At 44.0% G+C, this 15007-nt stretch overlaps 1 protein-coding gene across 1 annotated transcript; it reads right to left on the minus strand.

Annotated features, from left to right (window-relative positions):
• Positions 1-2178: 2178 nt before the first annotated feature.
• Positions 2179-14115, minus strand: LOC132593101 (Golgi-associated RAB2 interactor protein 3-like). The gene is made up of 6 exons (XM_060282099.1): positions 14093-14115; positions 12904-13015; positions 11138-11334; positions 9798-10086; positions 9201-9499; positions 2179-2290 (listed from the first exon to the last, which is right to left on the minus strand). The coding sequence occupies exons 1-6, from the start codon at positions 14113-14115 to the stop codon at positions 2179-2181; spliced, it is 1032 nt and encodes a 343-aa protein (XP_060138082.1).
• Positions 14116-15007: the final 892 nt, after the last annotated feature.

Raw genomic sequence — 15007 nt, forward strand, 5'->3', positions numbered from 1 at the left:
CCATGTTTAGTTTTTTCACAGCATGTGCTTCCAGCACAACCACCAAGAAGTTTGTGGCTCCAGTAATGGTTGATATCTGGTCCAGACTTTAAATAAAGCATTTCTAAGAATGTGACTAGTGAACCCGTTGTGTACTTTAGCTTTATTATAACTGAGATAGGCATGCCATCCGAATCTGTTACATGGCTCTCTAGATGTAAGATGTCTGTTCTCTCCGATGTTATCCAATCTTTTATCCAAATTAGGCATCCGCCTCATAATATAGTCTCAGATTTGGCGGGGCAAGACTCCCTCTTTCTTTCTTGTCCGTTAATAATTTATATTTTATACATGGTTTCTTGCCCTGCCAAATGAATCTTAACAAATCCTTCCTCCAGTCTTCAAAACATGATACTCTTTCAATTATTGGTAACATTTGAAAAAGATACAACATCTTAGGTAAAATATTCATTTTGATTATAGAGATTCTAGCTAAAAATGATAGTTTCAACCTATTCCATGTCTCTAAATTTCTCTTCACTTCTTTCCATTTTTTAAATAATTATTATCAAATAGATTAAGATTTCTCATTGTTATATCAATACCAAAATACTTTGCTTTTTTCACAGTTTGTAGACCTGACTCAGTTTGTAAATCTTTTTGCCCTTGTTCCAGCATATTTTAACCATGATTTTAGTTTTAGTTTTATTTAACTTGAAACCAGAGACATTACCAAATTCGGCTATTTTGTCTATTGCTTTAGGAATACTTTTTCCAAGATCTTCCAATGTTAAAATTATGTCATCTGCAAAGGCCCTCAGCTTAAATTCCTTTTTGCCAATTGTAATTCCTCTTATTTCTTGTTCTCAGTTCCAAATTTCGAACCTCCAGGGTTAATATAAATAGAAGAGGAGATAGGGGGCCGCATTGTCTAGTCCCTTTTTCGATTGAGAAATGTTTTGACTTCCCTCCATTAATTATGAGACAGGCTTGTTGTTTCTGATATATCACTTTTATACCTCTGGTGTACCTTTCTCCCATCTTAGATTCATCCAAAACTTTCTGTAAAAAAACCCAAGAGAGGTTGTCAAAAGCTTTCTCTGTGTCTATTAGTATGAAAGCAGCTTTTTTTTTTTGCTAAGTTTTAATTCCAGATATTCAGTTAAATCAGTTACAACTCTCACATTGATTTTCATATGTCTATTTGGTAAGAACCCCAATTGGTCTTGATATATCTTATCTTTTAGATGTAATTTTAATCTATTGGCCAAGATTCCCATAAATATTTTGTAATCATTGTTTAACAATGATATTGGTCTATAACTCCTTACTGACTCATGGGGGGAACCTTGTTTATGGATCAGCATTATGTTGCATCCTGCCAAGTCTCCGGGGTCTTTCTGTCCTGCATAATTTTATTCATCATATTTTGGAATGGTATAGCTATAATCTCCTCTAATATTTTGTAATGCATTGACGAGAGACCATCTGGGCCTGGCGATTTGCCCAATTTCAGATCTGAAATTACTTGATGCAATTCCATTCTAGTAATTGGTGCATTAAGTTGGTCTACCTTTCCTTCATTGATTTTAGGGATTTATTTCCCTTGGAAATAATTTATAATTTCATGCTCAGCCTCTGGCACTGCCTTATAGAGGTTTCTAAAATAATCTAGGAAAGATTTGGTTATATCCTCTTCAGTATCTATTAGTTTCCCATTTTGTAATAGTTTATTAATTTGCATTTCCTTCTGTTTCTTTTTTAGTTGCCATGCCAGCAATTTCCCGGGCTTAATGGCTAATTCAAAATTTTTTTGCCTCATCCATAAAACATTGTTCTCTTATTTAATAATGCTGAGAGTTGTAATTGTAATCATTTAATATTTTGGTTTGCTATTTTATCTTTGGGAGATTTTGCTAATGTTTTCTCATTCCTTTCAATTTCTTGTCTAATTTGATTTAACTTTGCTTCTCTAATTCTTTTTTGTAATATATTTTGTTGGATATAATATCCTCATATGAAGGCCTTACTGGTGTCCCATATTATTCTAATATCCGTATTTTGTGCCATGTTAATTTCAAAGAATTCCTTTAGCAATTCTTGAGCCTTTTGTTTTATTTTCTCGTCATTCAGTAATTTCTCCTTCAGTCTCCAACCTCTATAGTTCTTCTTGTCACCTCTTAGTTCTAGCTTCTGGTTTCACTCCCCCCTGCGTTTCCTTGCTCTGGCCCGGGCCCTTGAACTCCGTTTGTCCTTCCTTGTGCTTCCCCAGGAGCAGGATCTGATGAGGGAGACAATTTTGCTCGGCTTCCTGCCTGATGAAAAACCAAAGTACTGAAAGTCAGGTGCAGGACTGAGCCAGAGGAGGCTGAGGGGTGAATGGATAGGACTGATGGTGGGGTGATGATGTCCGGGTGGACAAAAGCATATTGTGTGAGAGATGGATACATGTGGAAGAGGAGGGAAGTGATATACTTATGCATGTAAAGTGTTTTTATACCATGATCATTTAGTCAAATAGGTTTCTCGCAGTCACTTACAATACCAGAAGTGAGACATATAAGGAAAAAGGGATGGGGAGGGCGAAGGGTGTGCAGGAGAGGAGAAATGCAAGCTCAGGGTGCTTCTAGGCTGTGGCTATGTTTGGGTGAGATTCAATCACATACCAGCAAAATTGGATTGTGCAATTTTAGTTGATTGGGAGGTCTTGTGGAACAAACCCACTTCCCCAAAAAGTTCAGATTTTTTGTGATAAGGAAAATGTATAATAATAACTTTTATTATTTTTATGCAATGCCATCTAACCTCCCTACAAACAAATGATAATAAATGCTCATTAAATAGCCAACATTGTCTAATCTCCCTGCAAACAAATCAGGATGATTGCTCAACAAACAGGCTGTCTAGAAACTATCTCAGGCACCAGTTCTTAAAGTTACAGTTCTTTTAATTACCAGCAGGAATTAATGGCTGATAAATATTCAAATCACCACCTCTCAGCTTAATCTACCTCATGGGGGATAATATGGGGAGGGGGAGAGCCAACTTGAGCTCATTGGAAGAAAGGTGGGGTGTAAAAGAACAAATGAATAATTATTATAGTTCAGGTAACCTGATGGACTGGCTGGTGGTAGGTGGCAGCTGGGGGAGGACCAAAGGCAGCCGGCCTCTCAGCAAAGATGGTGGAACAGCCCTATTGTTCACTTTCTCTCCCTCTGCCCTGCAGCTGGGGGAGGACCCTACTTTTTTTTTTGCTCTGACCCTGCCCATGACTAGCATTGAGCCCCTGAGACAAAGAATGAGGAGAAGCTTGCTCTGATTCTCTCTGACTGGCAAGTACCCTCTCTCTTTTTTCAAGGAAGGACCCATTCACATTCAAGAGCAGGCACCCCCAAATTCCGGCCCTCCAGATGTTTTGGACTACAATTCCCATCATCCCTGACCACTGGTCCTGTTAGCTAGGGATCATGGGAGTTGTAGGTCAAAACATCTGGAGGGCCGCAGTTTGGGGATGCCTGTTCAAGAGCCTTTAGCCAAAGCTGCCCTTGATTGACCTTGGACCTTGGGTGCAAAAAAATGGGGTGGGGTGTGTGTGGAGGGGAAGGCCTGTGCTCTGCCAATGTGTTGCTTTTCTTCTTCTTCATTAAGATAAAGACTAAATGGACGACAAGGGGGGATGGGTGCGAACCATTTCTAGGCTGTCTTGCTCCCAGTCACTCAGGGAAAGGCTGGGCTTAATGCCCTCATTATGGGGGTTTCTTTTAATGCTACACGAAGGGCTTTAAAAAAATATTATTTCCCCAGGTGTTTAGAAATTCTTAAAAATTATTCTAGTTTTTTTTAAAATGCTGTTTTTATGACTTGCTGCTGGTGGTTTTTAACACTTCTTTTAATTGTGATTGCTTTTGTTTTGCATATTGTTGCTTTAATGGGTTGTGGCATTTAAATTGCATTGTGCACTACTTGGGGAATGCTAGCTGTGCTCTGTGTGTGTGTGTGTGTGTGTGTGTGTGTAAGTAATTGCAATCAGAGCCTTGAAAAAAAAAGCTTAGAAAACATGCAGCCTAGAAGTACACTTAATAGAGAGCCAGAATGGTGTGTTGCTTAGAGCAGGCATCCCCAAACTTGGGCCCTCCAGATGTTTTGGACTACAATTCCCATCTTCCCTGACCACTGGTCCTGTTAGCTAAGGATCATGGGAGTTGTAGGCCAAAACATCTGGAGGGCCGCAGTTTGGGGATGCCTGGCTTAGAGTGTTGAACTAGGACCTAGGAGACCAGCGTTCAAATCCCCACTAAGCCATGAAGCTCACTGGGTGGCCTTGGCCCAGTCACAGTCAGTCTCTCAGTCTAACCTACGTCACAGGCTTATTGTGGGGAAGAGAACTATGCCTGCCACCTTGAGTTCCTTGGTGAAAAACAGTTATCAATGTGATAAATAAAATACATAAATAATAAAATTGCAGAGGGCCAACCCAGTAAGAGCTACCACAGTGTCTTTTCAAAGTTGGAGAGATGAACATGTCTCTGAAAGCCCAGCTATGAAGCCCCTGGGCATGCTCCTCTGAGTGGGAAGTTCCAAAGTGGACGTTCTCCTCCTGCAAAGTACCTTTCTGCTTCTTCACAGGCTTTATTTCAGAAAATTGGGGGGGGGGGACTGGGAAGGTTCTCATGTCCAGGGGCAGCATGGACACATGGAAGAAGAATTTATTTAACGCAGGCAGGGCCCAGGCCATTGAGAGCTTTTCGTGGTAGTGCACAGATCCTTTGTTTGGGTCTGGAAGCAAATGATACTTGGGTGAGAAGTGCTGATCATTGCACGTTAAGGAAGGTAGGCATGTGGAGGGGAGGCAGGAAAGATGAAGGCTGCTATAAAGCGGGGCTAGCTCTCCCATTAGGCAGGGCGAGGCAGCAGCTTTTGGAGCACCATTAAGGGGGAGAAAATTGCCAATTATTTTCATTACGAGAGGTGCCATTTTGATTTTCTGCCTCAGACACCAAAATGCCTTGGGCCATTTCTGCTAAAAAAAGGAACAAATATGGAAGAGAAAGGCACGGAGGCAGAGGATAAATGGGGGAAAGGAAGAATGGATATACGGCTCAGGGAGAAACAGACAGATTGTTGCAGGACCAGAAGCCCGTGACAGAGCAGAGGGGTTAATGCAGTCTTCTCAGAGTGGGTAGGGAGCGAGTTTAAATATATGTTTAAAATGCTGCTGCAGTATTGCATTTGTATAGCATAGTGGACAAACAGGGTGTTCTGGAATCTAGTGTGTTAGCTAATGGGCAGAGATTTTTCTTTCACAAGCTGGTTATTGGTTTTTGTTTTTGTTTTAAAAAAACTTGCACTGCTTAAATGAATGTAGCTCAGTGACAGAGCACATTTCCACACATGTGAAATGTCCCTGGTTCAGTCCTTAGTATCTCCAGGTAGGACTGGGAAAGAAACCCTGGAGAGATTGAGCTAGATGGATCAATAGACTGCCTTGGTATACAGCAGCTTCCTGTGTGCCTATGCAGTTTCTGAATATATTTCAAGGGCAGCTCCACATAAAGCACATTACAGTACTCTAGTCTTAAATCAACCAAAGTATGTGCTGGAATACCAGCTCTGTCAGGCCTCCTTTCTCCCTTAGTTGTCAGCTGGCAGCAGCCATTCCATCAGCGGAAGAGATGGGAAGTAGGACTCATTCCATCAGCTCTGCTGAAAGACCAGCAGAAACCTCCTGCCCCTGCACTGTTTCTGTGTTAAAAGAACTACTAGTTAAGAAATGGGGCCTGAATTTTTCTCCTCTTCCTCCTCTCCGTCAGGTTTTTTTAAATAAAAAATAAAAATAAATAAATAAAAATACAGAGAGTGCAAGCTTGCAGGCAATGACTAATTGATTGTATGTACCGGTAAGCCATTTAAATGACTTTATAGGAGCCACCCTGGGAGCCTTTTTGGATGAAGAGTGGGGTACAAATGCTCTAAATCAGGCATCCCCAAACTGCGGCCCTCCAGATGTTTTGGCCTACAACTCCCATGATCCCTAGCTAACAGAACCAGTGGTTGGGGAAGATGGGAATTGTAGTCCAAAACATCTGGAGGGCCGAAGTTTGGGGATGCCTGCTCTAAATGAATTAAAAAATAAAATAGAAACTGTGGCAAGATGAGCTTTCTCTAGAAGAGGCTGCAGTTGGCACATCAGCGGAAACTGAGCAAAATGTGAGCTGCATGCGGCCCTCAAGGCCTTTTTTTTTTTGCAGCCTTCAGCATCATTTGATGCTATCCTCTCAGCCCTTGCACTGTCTTCCCAAGGTGAGCAAGGTGCTGGGCTTTGGGAAGGATGCATAAGAGTTCTGATGGGGTCCTAGAATCATCCTGCCTCATTCCTAAAGCCTAGTTAGTCCTTTCCCAGCTTTGTGAAGGAGATGTGAGGACTCTAGGACCCTGCCAGAGCCTCTCACCTCCTTCCCAAAGCCTGGTCCTCTCTTTGCTCTGACCATATGTGGTGGCTGTTGCCCAGGCAGTCTTTTTTATGTGTTTGCACTGGGGTTGGGTAGGTGGGGAAGTCACAGAGAAGTGAGATATTGTTCAATGGTGCAGACATCTCTCCTACCTTTCTCTCCTGAGCTGCTTCGATGGCTTTTTATGTCAGATTTTCTGAAATAAAAATAGTGCCCCTCATTAGAAACCCATGTTGTTTGACTCCATAAGACCATCCCCCAATTTCTAACTGTCTGCACAGTGAAATAAGATGCACAAACATGCATGCACTCCTGTACAGTTGCCCAAAGCGCTCTCTCTCTCCTCTCTGCCACAAATATTTAACATAAGATTGTGCATGTGACAGTAAAAAAAAAAATGCAGTTGAGCCACGTCTCCATGTTAACCTGAGATAGAAAGAGAAATCGAATGAACTTACTGTTGATTTTCTATTTGTACTGTACCTTATTCAAGCTTTAAAAGATTTGAGGTCAGAACTACTCCATCTGCTACCGCTGAGCTGCCAAGCTCTCCATCCCTCCACCTTTAAGTGTTTCAGGACACTCACCTGTGTCAGGGCACCACCATATCTTGCATCCCACCACTCTTATGTCCAACTTCACCAACCCCAAACTCTGAGGGGAAGACCCAAGCAGCATGACTAGATACCGTGTTTCTCCGAAAATAAGACACCGTCTTATATTTATTTTTCCTCTAAAAAAAAAACCACAGTGGCTTATTTTCAGGGGATGTCTTATTTTTTATTATGCGTCCAGCCTTGCCTCTTCCTTGGGGCCCTCCTGAACTGCGCCTATCACTATGTCTTATTTTCGGGGTATGGCTTATATTGCGCAAATGCTTAGAAATCCTGCTATGGCTTATTTTATGGGTATGTCTTATTTTAGGAGAAACAGGGTATTTGAGCAAGGAGACCAGGATTAGCCAGGGAGCTGTCCGCTGTCCAGCTGTATCTGAGCTGTGAAAGCAGGTCCAGTGTGTGGTGAGCTGGAGCAGCTAGGGCACTGCCCATCGGTAGCTGAATTTGCAAGGGCCTGGTGAAGGAGCTGTTCAATCAAAGATACTTTACCAGGAGTTATCAGATGGAGACTGAAGAGCTTTATATTAGACTTGGCTACCATGCTTCTTCCTGGTAACTCAGCAGGATACTGATCTGCAGTTCATACCACTGCTTGCCTCTTCCTCTGGAGTATTTGGCCTCATCCATACTTCCTTTTGTGTCTAGGCACAGTCCCACACTATAAAGCTTTAAAAAGCACCAAGTCTGAGTGCTTGCTTTTTTTTTTTTGCCTTGATGCTTTCCTCATGAAAACTTGCTCTTTACCTCTGAATCAGAGCAAACAGCAATCTGTGGAAAACCGGAATTGCTGTTTGTTCCTATTCGCCGTTAAAGAGCAGGTTTTCAAAGGGGCAGTGGTGGAGCAAAAGCAAAAGTGCTCTTTAAGGTGAAGACCTGTGAATAGAAAGCACGGTGCAAATGGAAGTGTGGATGAGCCCTTTGTTTGTTTGTTTGAAACATTTAAATATCACCAACCTATTTGGATTGCAGGCTGGCACACAATCCATTTATATAATAACATAATCAGCAGCAATATAATAATGCAAACCTCTTTTTTAAAAAAAGTGACAATAACAAGACCAAGCTGTAACAGTTTATAATCCCTGGGTGAACAGAAATGCTTTTGCCTGGCTCTGAAAAGAGCACACAGCTCTGCTCTTTTATGGCTTATTGATGTCTCCCAACATTATTATTATTTCCTGATGATACACTAAAATGAGAAATTGAGGGGAGGTAAGTGTCTTGAATTTAGATTCAACTTGTTCTCATTTTAGGAATGAAGTTCCTCTACATCAAAGCCTAAGCAAATATCAGGTCACTGAAGAAGGCTCTGTTGAAAAGCTTTTGACCAAATTGTTATTAAGGAACACTCATTTCCATATGCTTTAATGGGCTTTATAAAGGTGATAAGAATGCTTGCTTTAATATTTTTACCCTTATTTTTATGAGTGGGATAAAATTATTTTTTTGTTACATAAACTTGATACAGTTCTTTTCCTTAACATTTTTAAGTTGAGCATGGTTAAGGATAAGGTAAAACTTGGAAGTTTCTGCTGAAAGGGTTGCAACATAGGCACCTGGGGAGCATCTTTTTGGAGGGGATTCTGTAATTGAGGAGGGTAGGGGAAAGCCCTCTCCCTTGTAATTAAATAGTGTACATGCTGAGCTTCAGTGTGTTCTCTGCTTCTGGCACCTCAAGGGTGATAGTGGCAGGTCCAGAGCTAGGGTGGGTTTTTTGGGAGGTTGCTGGGTCCTTCAAAATTTCAGCCTCCTCAGGCAGGGTGTGGGCTGGGAATCCTGATGCTCTGTGGTTCCAGACAATCTGGGCTGGGGGATGGAGTCTACTGTCATCTGGAGGCCATCAGAATGCCCATAATGGAATGACTTCAATCATCATGTTAATGATTGAGGAAGGGAGACCATGGAAGTAGTATATCCCCCATGCAACAAGAGCAACTTCCCCAGAATCCTCCACAGTATTTTCTGAGCAAGGTAAGCCCAATACATTTTTCTGCCTGAGGCAAAGGACAAAGTTCTGCAGCCCACACCCAATTCTCAGAAGCCACTGCCTTACTCTTCCCAATGGTAGGACTGGTCTGGAGAAGTATGCAAGATTGCACAACTTTCCCAGCAATGAACTCCCACCTGGGGCCATGCAAGCTATCCCTCTTGATACCTCTTAGTCTGGGAGCCACTTTTCTCGCTCTTCTGGTTGGGGCTCAATTCAGCGTCCTCCTTTTCTGACTTCTCAGCCAGCTCCTGGGCCTCTAGAGGCAGTTGAGGATCCTTTGTGAGTGTGTTTTCTGATCTGGAAGGCACTGCTGGTGTTAAAGGCTGGAGGCTGCCCGAGCTGTCTGAAGATATGATCGGCTCACATGTTTTCTTGGTCTCAAATTCCTGGGCACTGGCCATTTTGGTGGCAGTATGAATATTCCAATTGCGCTTTCCTGAAGATGCATGTTTAGGAGATGAGCTCTGGGGAAATGGAGAATGGGGCATTCAGCCAGGGAGTAAGATGACCAGAGTCATGACTTTCAGCTCCAAACCTCTCCCACCCTCCATGTACAGATATTGTTCCAGTTCTCTAAACCACCAGCTAGGCAGTAGGAGGTTGGGCTTTGAAGTCCTTGATGTCCCACCTCAGGCACAGGTACAGGGCTTATCCTTAACCCACTCTTCCCCAGGATGAAACCCAGATATATAAGACCTGCTTCATTTCCCTCTTCTTCCCATTCTGTTCCCCACCAATTCCCAGGGGCCAGAGCTTACTGACCTTGAGAGCGTTCTTCACTTTGCCTTTGAGAGGCAGTGATGGAGCTGACGAACTGTGTTTCGGGCTTTTAGGCTTCTTCCCTTTCTTCTTCTTCGGATGTTCATCGAGGTTTTCTTCGGAGGGCGGCCGCAGCATTTGGACAATCCTGACCCAGGCATCAAAGAGATCACCTCGCTTGTCTGACTCACACAGCTGGAGATAGAAGGTGCGGCCACTCACCAGCTTGAACCGCAACTGCTTTTTCTCTGCATTGTGGATGCTGATCTTGACGTAACGCAAAGGGAATAACCTGCATAGGTGTGTGTGTTGAGGGAGTGAGATTGGGAACAGTTAAGGCTTTAAAAACTGCAGCTTACTGTTCTGCACCACTGAAATGATCATCTGTAAGGAAGAAAGCAATGAAAGTTAATCCGTAAAAAAGCAGATGCTCTGTCTCAGTAGCTCAGCAGCAGAGCATCTGCTTGGCTTGCAGAAGGCCCCAGGTTCAATCCTGGGTCATCTCCAGGCAGGGCTGGGAGTGTTTTCTGTCTGAAACCCCGGAGAGCTGGTGCCAGTCAATATCAACAATATTGGGCTAGATGGACCGTTGATGTGAATCTTTACAAAGCGACTTCCTATGTTTCTATGTGTACTCTTTCAAATTTATTCATTTGTATCTTTAATAGCATGGGTGGATGAATCATGTGGACTAGTAGTTTGAAATACTAAGCTTGCTCATACACATTTTGAAAAGCCCAATGCTGTGTGATTTCATGGAGTTATCTTCACAGAATTTGCACTAGGATGCAAATGTCAATTTCCCCCTTCAAATTAGCCTTACTCCGGAGTTGGTTTCTCAGCTGCTAAAAGGATAGGCAGGAACCCAGGGCTTACTCTTCACTCATCTGTGATTTCACCAACAAAGCAAAAGTACTAGGAACAACAAACCTCCAGTGCTTGAACTGTACAGGGAGAAGAAGAGTCTGCTTTCGCCACCATCTTTTTCATGTTAAAATCATGCTAGTACAATAACTGGAATTTTTGCCACCAACCTTTTACAGAAACAATCATCCTCAAAGCACATGGCTGTTGGCATTTCAAGCAGGGAGGCATTCCCATACTATCCTCCAATTCAGCCACAGGTTTGCTGGTGATGAGGACACAGTTCCTACTAAAGCCATTTGGGCAAATACAGAACAACCAGAACAGGTGAATATAGGTTCCAGGTCTGAGCCATAGAGACCTGTGACTCAAATTTAGCTCCACACTTCCCTTGCTTCCTGTGATGTGCTATGGAAATTCACTGAGCATGGAATATTGTCACCTAGGCATGCCCCTGATGCCACTGCAGAAAGACTCACCTGGTTAGCTCATATCTTGGTGGTGGGTGACGGTGGAAGATGCCTTTCGCCTTTGTAGTGTGCTCTTCAGATGGGGCAATGGGCCTTGCCAGGAGCAGCACGTTTGGGATCAGCAGGACGGGGCTTGTAGAGGTAATGCCAAGAGTCACAATATGCTCCTGGTTGTGAATCTCAACTGGGCCACCTTGTTTGCTGATCTGAGGGTACAAGATAGACTTAACAGACAGTTTACCACCTTCTAAAAAATGGATGGTATCTCAACCAGCCTCCCCCAACTTGGTGCCCTCTAGATGTTTTGTAACACAATTGCAATAATCTCAGATGGTTAGCCATGCTGTTGGTGGGGCTGATGGGAGTTGCAGTAAAAAAACATTTAGAGGGCACTGGGTTAGGGAAGGCTGGATGAATCCTTATTGCTAGTGTTTGTGTTTGGAGAGGGACTAACTTACAGTGGAAATTACATGTACTGTACTTTGCTGCCTGCCCTTTAAAATTTTATTTTCTTTGGGTGATATTCAACTAATTTTTACTCAGTCTAGATTCAGAACAGACAAAAAAGCACTTCAGGCTTCCCACAGGCAACTGGTTGTCCACTGTGAGAACAGGATATTGTGCTAGATGGGCCACTGGCCTAATCCAGTAAGCTCTTTTTATGTTCTTATCCACTGTAATTAATGAACATGACTAACTTAAATCCATTCATTTCAGTGGGTGTACTCTGAGTAAAAGTTAGTTAAATATCACCCTTACAGTATCATATGTATTTCATATGAGATTTCAGTGAGACCTAAGTGCAACTAAGTCCGGATTGAACTCCATGTATTTGTGGAGAATTTGGTGAATATATAAACTGAATATAATTTCCTTCTGACATTCCTCCAGCTATGAAGGCTGATATATATATATATGAATGACTTAATCCCAAAGGGTACAAGTGTTGAATCTGACAAGTTGGCATTTAACATAATTGTCTCAAAATTCATCAACAGACATGCGCTGGTAGCTTGGAAGAGAAAAAATGGTAGAACGTTCCCAAGTGTCTATGGTATTGCTGGTGAGCTGCATTTGCCTGATGCGTCACAAATTATGCAGGCTTGAACTAATCCCAAACAACCAATCACATCTAATCTGTGATGTGTAGATAATAATTCAGGGGTAGCCAACCTGGTGCCCTCCAGATGTTGGAGTACAACACCAATCATCATCGGCCATGCTGGCTGGAGCTGAGGTGAGTTGTAGTCCAACAACCTCTGCACATACCTGCCAAGTCTCCCGTTTTTCGTGGGAAACCCCTGTATTTAAACCCATTTCCCGCTGTTATCCCGAATAGAGAAAAATCCCGTAAATCCCCCGGATTTCCTACCTGCCAGGGAGGCTCCTTCTGCACATGTCTGGACATGCGCAGAACCGATTTCGGGTGCTGCTCTGCCCATGTCTGGGCACCGGAAATCGGGCAGAGCGGCACCGGAAGTTGCTTCTACGCATGTCCAGACATGCGTAGAAGCGACTTCCGGTGCTGCGCCGCTGCTGATCCCGGATTTTTCTTACCGGGAGTTGGAGGGTATGCCTCTGCAGGGTGCCATGTTGGCTCCCCTTGGAATAATGATACACTAACCAAGAGCAGAACTTTAAGGCAGATTTGAGTCCCAGGAACCTATCATTTTAGGAATGAAATCATCTACCTAGCCTTGCTGGCCTCCACCTCTCCTTTGTACCTGTTTAGATTCCTGCCTCCTACACCCGCACCAAACCTCCCAGGGGCTTACCTGGATAAAGTCACTTTCAAACATGGGGGAAAACTGGAACATTCCGTATTCCCCCTGGCGCAGTTGGCGCTGGAGGGGGCCCATTTTCCTGGTGAAAAAAGTTTTCCCATGGCTTGCTTCTTTGCCTGGCATCTTGGAAAACAGCAAAGATTAAACTGAGAAATGGGGCCAACTTTGCTAAGCATCTGTAGTCAACTAAGTTTTACTTGGCGTAGGCCCATTGAAACTGAAGGTCCCCCACTTGGCCATGTTCATTCAATGTGCCTACCGTCCCTGGTTTTCAGATTCAAGTTTTCCCGTACAAAGTTTGGTATTTGTAGAGGCGATGAAAGCTTTTCAGCTTCAAAATGTGGCCTTTTGCTCTTGTTAGGGTGATGAATGTTTCATATTCAAAATCAATGAAAAGAGCAAAGTTTTGTGGGAAGGGTGCTTATTACCTTGTTGTTGTTGTTGTTGTTGTTGTTGTTGTTGTTGTTGTTGTTGTTATGTTAGGAATCAAAAGCACCCCCCCCCCAAACCTCTCTTGCTTCAGAGGGATACAACAGGGCTCAGAAGCAGTGTAAATTGAATATTATACCAACATATTATTTGAATTCCCAGCCAAATCCAGTGCTAGCTTCAAACCTTTAGGGCCCTAAACCAGGGTTTTGGAACCTCAGCTTGAAAGCAGTCCTCTAGGCCTCTCTGTTTCTCCCTTTGGACTCTTATCCAACCATACTCCTTTCCAGGCTGCACCCTTAAATGGCTTTGCTCTGTGCCTTCCATTAGTGTGGAGATCTGGAACCTGTGACTCTCCCAAATATTGTTAAACTGCAGCTCCCATCAGCCCCAGCAAATGGCCTGGGATGGTAGGCCCTGGAGGGACAAAGGTTCCCCACACCTGCTTTAGTTGTCCCACCCCCACCCTGGCTGGAGTATACTTGCACTGATGGAGAGAGATGTGCAGGATGTGGTTGTAGGTAGAAACCTTTGGCTTTGACTGTACAAAGCTAAGAGTCAGACCTGTTGCTCTGCCCACTTCTTTCTCTGGCCCTGCCCATCCTTGCCATGTGGCCCCCAGGAGGTTGCCCATAAGGGAGTTTGGACCTCAGGTTGCAAAAGGTTCCTCACTCCAGCACTAAACAGTTTGGGACCAGGCAGCATACCTTAAGGACTACCTCCTTCCATGCAAACCTGCCAAGGCAGTCACATTAATGCTGAAAGCTGTACCATACTTCCATTGGAGGTACACAATGACAGGTATGTGATACAGGGGCTTCTCAGGACTCACTCACACTTCCGTTTGTCCCATGATTTCTAGTCACGGGTCCAATAGTGTGTTGTTGTTGTTTGTCGTGCCACTTCCCCTGGGAAACCGCACTGTTTACCAGCGAATTGGAACAAACTTCAATCCGCAGAAAACCTGACTTTTTGATTCAGCACTAAATCGTGGGGTTTCCCGGAGAAAATAGCAGGACCTTTGAAGAAACCTTTGAAGCTGTGACTTGAAATCCACAAACAGAAGAAGGACGAGCCCTTTAAGTTTGCTTAGGTAGCCCACCCTGGAGCACTCTGCTTCTCTTCACAGCTGCTTCACAGAAGTGGTGGTGGTGGGCATACCTGCCAAGTCCGGGTCGTAAATATCCGGGATCGGCAGCGCGCGCATGACCGGAAGTTGCGTGACGCAACTTCCGGTGGCGCTTCGCCCTTCTATGGGCACCAGAAAATGGCGGCGCCAGTGCCGGAAGTCGCTTCCGCGCATGACCGAAAACACTTAAAAGCGACTTCCGGCGCCGGCGCCGCCATTTTCTGATGCCCATAGAAGGGCAAGCGGCACCAGAAAAATGGCCGGGTAATTAGGGTTGCTAACAATTGCATTCTCCTTCATAGCTGCCAAGTATCCCGATTTAAGGGACAATACCGGGATTTTTCGCTAAACGGGAGGCCGCCGGGAAACGGTAAGAAAAAAGGGGTTTTCCCGGCAGATACGGGATACTTGGCAGCTATGGTGGTGGGGTCTCCTCCCTCCTCTTCCTTACAGTCAGCAACCCCCCCCGCCCCCGCCATGATTTCCCACCAGACACAGGGGTGGATGGGAAGGCTTCCTGGAGGAGGAGGAAGTTGG

This window comes from Zootoca vivipara, chromosome 13 (assembly GCF_963506605.1).
Source record: "Zootoca vivipara chromosome 13, rZooViv1.1, whole genome shotgun sequence".
Lineage (NCBI taxonomy): Eukaryota > Metazoa > Chordata > Lepidosauria > Squamata > Lacertidae > Zootoca > Zootoca vivipara.